We start from the raw sequence: 6,308 nt of genomic DNA on the forward strand, positions 1-6,308 counted from the left end.
GTTTTAACCTGAAATCAACTTATTTAATTACACACTATGAACTTATTTGCAACCTTTTAACTGATGAAATTATTAATGTCTTCAAAGGCATAACATAGCACTGAGGAAACAGATGCTAACAGTAAACATTAGCATTGAAAAGCTAACAATTAAACAAATATAAACCAACATTAGCAGATAAACAATAAAATGATCTGATCTGTGTTTCTGTGATGTTCTTCCTGTTGTGTTCTCAGAACTGAATGGATTTTTCTTTACTGAAAATTTTGGATATTCTTGGTATAATAATTCAACTTTAGATATTTGGAGTTAGATGAATAAAAAGTACATTTTTCTATAAAGTTTTTTTTTTCCATTTTATTTACCTGCTTTGCTTGTATGTTTGCTAAAAAAAAAAAAAAAAAAAAAAAAAAAAAACACAAAAAAACATAAAATTAAATCCAACTCGTCTGGTTGTATAGAAATCTGCTGGTTTTAATCAAAAACACAAAATAAAGACATGAAACACGTTTAAAAACTAAAACTCTATTTTTACCAAACAATAAATAAAATATTTTTAAACATGAAAAAGTGTTTTTGTGTTTTCATCCAGAAAATATCTGATCATCATCATTTCTCATGGAACCAAATTCAGATCAATTCTCCATCAGACACCTCAAACTGATCAATAATAACATTAATAAATTAATGATAATAAATAATAATGATAAAGTTGGTCTGAGAGCTGCAGCTGCTGAAACAAACAAAAACCTTCAACCTGTGAGGATTTAAATAAACGTGAAAAAACCGAGGAGACTCCAGCAGCCAATCAGGCGCCTTCATACGTCCAATAAATACCAATAATCAATAATAAATAAATAAATAGAAAACTATCAGGAAGGTTTGGCTGCTTCTCAGCTGCAGAGAACAAAAACAGACATGACCATGTAAAACTTCTGATCAGAAACAAGATTCATTTTAGAAATCAAAGAGAAAATTAAGAAAATAAAATGAGAAATATTTTCCAGTTTCCAGTTTTGATCATTTTGTCTTTTTAAATCTTCTGAAGCTGCTGCATGATGGAAGTCTGATGAAAGAAAACCTAAAATATTTCAGAAACTGAAGGAGAAACTTTCCTCCATCATCCAGTTTATCTCCTCTCAGCTGCTTCTACGTTCAGTTATTATTATTATTATTATTATTATTATTAATAAATTATGAACCTGGAAAAGACGATTTGACAGTTGTATATCCAGAATCACTGAGACCCAGTCTAAAAAGACATTTTACTGTTTGTATGGTAATTTTTTGTCAAATTTTGTATTACATTTTTTAATCCAGTTTTGACCATTTTACGTCTTAAAATCTTCTGAATCTGCTAAATGAAGAAGGTTTGACTAAAAAAGAAGCTGAAAACAGAAAATATTTGAGAAACTGAAGGAGAAACTTTCCTCCATCACCCAATTTATCTCCTCTCAGCTGTTTCTACATTCAATTATTCAGTTCTTTAAAGCAGATCTTTACATCCAGAACCAGAGGTGGCAGCAGCAGACCTCCCATGATGCTCGGCAGCGCCCCCTACTGGCTCTTGGTCTTGCCTCCAGGCTGCAGGTAGGTCCGGTAGAAGAAGTTGCAGAAGAGCAGCAGGTAGCTCAGGTACATTAGCCCCGCCCACAGCACGTTGTCGAGGCGTGACGGACAGTCGCCCTGTGGCATCCATCCCAGCACCAGCGCGCTCACCAGCAGCCCCATCAGCATCTGGACGATCTGGGCGCCGGTGACGAGCACGGCCAGGGGGCGGGGCACGCGCAGGCCGGCAGCGCGGGCGGCGTAGTAGCTGTACATGAGCGCGTGCACGACGTAGTTCATGGTCATGAACCAGCCGCCGCCCGCCACCATGTCCTTATAGGAGAACCAGGAGTACAGCAGCACCGTCATGTGATGGTACCAGTGCAGGAACAGCAGCTTCTGCTTCCTCAGGACCACGAACGCCGTGTCACCTGCAGGACAAGGCACGTCAGACTCCGCCCACCAGCTCACCTGGCCTCACCTGTAAAACTCTAGGCCTCTGGACAGTTCACTGACGTATAAAGACTTGAAGTTTTACAGAAACAACAACAGAATTTGTCTAAAAAAATAAAGGAAAAAAATGAATATGATGTTAAAAAAATGGAAAAAAAAACACACACAGACCCCGCCCACCAGCTCACCTGGCCTCACCTGTAAACCTCTAAACCTGTAGCTTGAACAGATTATTTTTGGGGAATTTTTAAAAAATTAAATATGCAGAATAAAGTCATTTTGATTATTTATATTTGGTTAATTTTCCTGAATAAATCAAAAGTAGCACACGATGAGTTCAAGGATCGCTGGAAAGTTGAAAAATGGAGAATATTCTTCAGTTTTTTTCAGTTTCTGGCTGATAAATGGTGTTTGGTCCTTTTTCTATTCATGCTTTTCTGCGTTTTGCTTTTACTACTACTATAGTAATAATAATAATAATAATAATAATAATAATCTTACTGACCCAGTTCCGGAGCTTTGCTCAGGACGAAGGCGTAGGCCCAGAACTTGCTGACCGGTCCGCCGTAGAAGCTCTGATCACAGATGGACCTTCTGAAGCCGCTGGAGCTCAGGATGTGGAACATGTAGGACCCGGTCCGGACAGAACCCACGATGCTGCAGCAGAACAAACCGTAGAACCATTAGAACCAACATCAGAACCAACATCAGAACAAACAGTAGAACCATTAGAACCAACATCAGAACCAACATCAGAACAAACAGTAGAACCATTAGAACCAACATCAGAACAAACAGTAGAACCATTAGAACCAACATCAGAACCAACATCAGAACAAACAGTAGAACCATTAGAACCAACATCAGAACCAACATTAGAACAAACAGTAGAACCATTAGAACCAACATCAGAATCAACATCAGAACCAGAACTGAGTGAAAACCTTCAGTCTGCTGCTGATTTATTAAGAAAAGTGGAGAAAACCTGAAACCTTCCTGGATCTTTAGTTCTGCTGTTGGTCACAAAAACACACAAACCAACAATTAAAAAACACAAAGAGACACAAACTGACCACAAACAAAAATAAAATCCGTCACCTTTCCATCGTTTAATAGAACCTGCTTCCAGTAAACTCTTTATTTTGGGTGATTTTAATGAACTGGTTCCACTAAACTCTTTATTGTGGTGATTTTTAATGAACTGGTTCCAGTAAACTCTTTTTTTTTGGGGTGATTTTTAATGAGGCCGACAGAATAAAATGAATTTAATGAAACGATGAGTTCAAAGACCATCTGAAAGTTGGAAATCTGAGAACTGTTTCTGGTAAATTCTCTGCTGTTTCTCCTGTACGTTTCTCAGGTGAGTCGACCAAACACACCTGAGCTCTGGGCGGCTGGTTACCAGGGAGACGACCAACGTTAGCGTTTGTCAGGAGGAGGCGTCGCCGTGGAAACGGCTGCAGCCATTGTGTCGAGACTTTTTAAAGAAAGATTCAAACTGACAAAATAACAGGAACGTTTCAAAAAGGTTTAAGATTTAAGTAAATGTTCAATATTAGATTAAATCTACAGGTGGGATGTTTACAGGTAGATCTACAGGTGTGTTTACAGCTGATAGGTACAGGTATATCTACAGGTGTAACATCTACATGTGAGCATTTACAGGTGTGATGTCTACAGGTGTGATTTTTACTGGTAGATCTAAAGGTGTGTTTACAGGTGTGATGTTTACAGGTAGATCTAAAGGTGTGTTTACAGGTGAGATGTCTACAGGTGTGTTATCTCCAGGTGTGTTTACCTGAACATGGCCAGGCTGAGCGACCAGACGACCAGCGGCAGCCTCAGGTTCATTCTGGGTCGAGGCTTCATGTAGTGACGTCCAGCGAACACCAGGGCGGCGTAGAGAGCACAGAACAGGAAGGACTTGGACCTGCAGGAGACACAAAGTACTGAGTAACTGAGTACTTTTACTCTAGTAGAAACATTACCCGAGTACTTTTACTCAAGTAATACACAGGTACTGAGTAACCGAGTACTTTTTCTTTAGTAGAAACAGAACCTGAATACTTTTACTCCAGTTGAAGCAGTAACTGAGTATTTTTACTTTGCAGTACTTTTATTCTCCGAATACTTCCTCTACTGTTATTATTGATTAATAATGATTTTCAGTCCTGGTTGTTAGTATTTGATATTTTCCACCAAATTAAAAATAAAATGAAGTTAAAATTAAAGACGTAAACTCAGATTTATTTTAATTTATTGCATGAAAAGATCTTTTTATTCATAATGAGTGCTTCTGTTTGTGACTTATTGATAAAATATGAAGTTGAACTACAGCTGACTGATTCACGACGCACCTGTGGAGCTCCGCCCTGTGACGTCACTGTGACGCTTCTGCAGCAGGTTTGTGGCTCTTTAATATTCAGGGTCTTAATTATTAAATTATTATTGTTAATTTTAATATAAAATGAATCACAAACAGAAACCAGAGAACATCCATGATCAGGTTTATGAAGCTTTCATTCAGAGTTTCTGAAATATGGCTGAGCTTCTTCCACATATTTTCACATTTCATCATCATGGGAGGAACCGTGACGTCACCGGGCCTCACCTGAGCTCCACCTGAGGAATTTCAATCACAAAAGGAATCTGGAAGTTTCTCAGATTCCTTTAATTCAGAAAGACAAAGTGTGGTGAGTTTGGCCTAAATCTGCGCCTCACCAGACCCCGTTAACAAACCGTCCGGTTCTCCGGTTCGTCGCTGCTCTGAGCTCAGATGTGACTCAAACCTAAGAAGTTTAACTGTTTTCTGAACCAGTGACGTGATCCTCTCCGTTCGGCTTCAACAACTTCAAACTAAACGTTTTTTTTATTACGACAAATCGAGCTTAAGTCTGCGCTGAGGGCCGCCGTACCGCCGCTCCTCCATCTGTCTGATCATACAGGTTTCGGCTCTGAGCGGAGGATTTCGGTTCCAGGTGAACCGGTTCAGGTGAAACTCTGCTGAAAACTGAGACCTCCGGCGTTCTGGGCTTAAGCCAGATCAAAGCAGGAACTCCGAACATCCCGAAACTGAGCTTACACCGACAGAGACCGGAGCCACGTTTTAGTAGAATAAAGGAAAAATAAAAATAGACGATATTTGAATGGAGTCCGGAGCGGAAAGTTCTTCAAACACCAGTTTTTGTTTCTGATCTTCAGCAGATTTAAATCTTCACTACAAACGTCTCGGAGCAGCTTCAGATTATTATTATTATTATTATTATTATTATTATTATTATTATTATTATTATTATTATTATTATTATTATTATTATTATTATTATTATTATTATTAAATAATTAATTAATTGATTAATTAATTAATTAATTAATATTTCCTCACCAGTGCAGCTGCATCCACCGGATCGCTTCCCGCTCATCGAACCGCCGCTCAAAGCTGAACTCGGAGAATCTACGCAGCTCGGAACCGTTCAGCATCTTCAGAGTTGGTTTGAGTTCTGGTCCTTCAGAAATCCAGCTGCTGTCTGACCCTCAACTGCTCAGCCTCGATTAAAGCTGCCGGCGGGGGGCGGAGCCTCAGACACACCTGTCAGCTTCAGTCACACCTGAGTGAAGTTAAAAGAGGGAGGAGCCCCGCAGGTACTGCAGTAATCAGATACGGTACTGCAGTCAAACCATGACAGTTTTATTGTACCAACAGTAATTAAGAGAAAATAATGAAATAAATCGGTAAAAAAAAAAAAAAACTAGAATATGAGAATTAATGCAGTAAAATTACTAAAATATGAAGTAAAAATTAAAGTATGTGAGTATGAATCCAAACAAAAATAAAAAATAAAATGAAAATATATGAGTATAAATTTAGGAAAAATATGAAAATAAAGCACAAAAGTATTAAAATATCACATTAAAAGTTAAAGTAAATCAGTAAAAATAGAGTAGAAATACATAAAAAATTAATAAAAAGAAGCAAAATAATAAAAAATATATATGAATATAAAAGTACAAAAAACTATAAAAACAAATTAAATTAAAGCAAAATAGTGAATATTAAAAGTAATTTGTATCATGAACAACAAGTTTTAAAATAAAAAATAAAAATCTATGTATTTGAGTATTAATGTACTAACAGTATTAATAAAGTAAAAACTTAATAAGATTTTATAAAGTACATGAGCATGAAAATACTAACTCAGTTTTCAAAGTAAAGAGAAAATGCATGAGTATAAATACTGTAAAAGTAAAGTGGAAGAGAAAAAGTAAAAATTACCTGATAATTAGATAAATACTGTAAATACAGAAAC

At 37.2% G+C, this 6,308-nt stretch overlaps 1 protein-coding gene across 1 annotated transcript; it reads right to left on the reverse strand.

Moving 5' to 3' along the window:
* Nucleotides 1-339: 339 nt before the first annotated feature.
* Nucleotides 340-5,708, reverse strand: LOC111579360 (elongation of very long chain fatty acids protein 6-like). The gene is made up of 4 exons (XM_023286617.3): nucleotides 5,387-5,708; nucleotides 3,800-3,931; nucleotides 2,507-2,658; nucleotides 340-1,979 (listed from the first exon to the last, which is right to left on the reverse strand). The coding sequence occupies exons 1-4, from the start codon at nucleotides 5,479-5,481 to the stop codon at nucleotides 1,558-1,560; spliced, it is 801 nt and encodes a 266-aa protein (XP_023142385.2). The 5' UTR covers nucleotides 5,482-5,708; the 3' UTR covers nucleotides 340-1,557.
* Nucleotides 5,709-6,308: the final 600 nt, after the last annotated feature.

The sequence above is a fragment of the Amphiprion ocellaris genome, chromosome 16 (genome assembly GCF_022539595.1).
Source record: "Amphiprion ocellaris isolate individual 3 ecotype Okinawa chromosome 16, ASM2253959v1, whole genome shotgun sequence".
Taxonomy (NCBI): domain Eukaryota; kingdom Metazoa; phylum Chordata; class Actinopteri; family Pomacentridae; genus Amphiprion; species Amphiprion ocellaris.

Coding starts and splice junctions, on each gene's coding strand:
- LOC111579360 (XM_023286617.3), bottom strand. CDS start 5,481: ATGCTGAACGGTTCCGAGCTGCGTAGATTCTCCGAGTTCAGCTTTGAG. Junction 3,932..5,386: donor CGGTGGATGCAGCTGCACTG/GTGAGGAAATAT, acceptor TGTCTCCTGCAG/GTCCAAGTCCTTCCTGTTCT. Junction 1,980..2,506: donor GAGCAAAGCTCCGGAACTGG/GTCAGTAAGATT, acceptor CTTGTCCTGCAG/GTGACACGGCGTTCGTGGTC.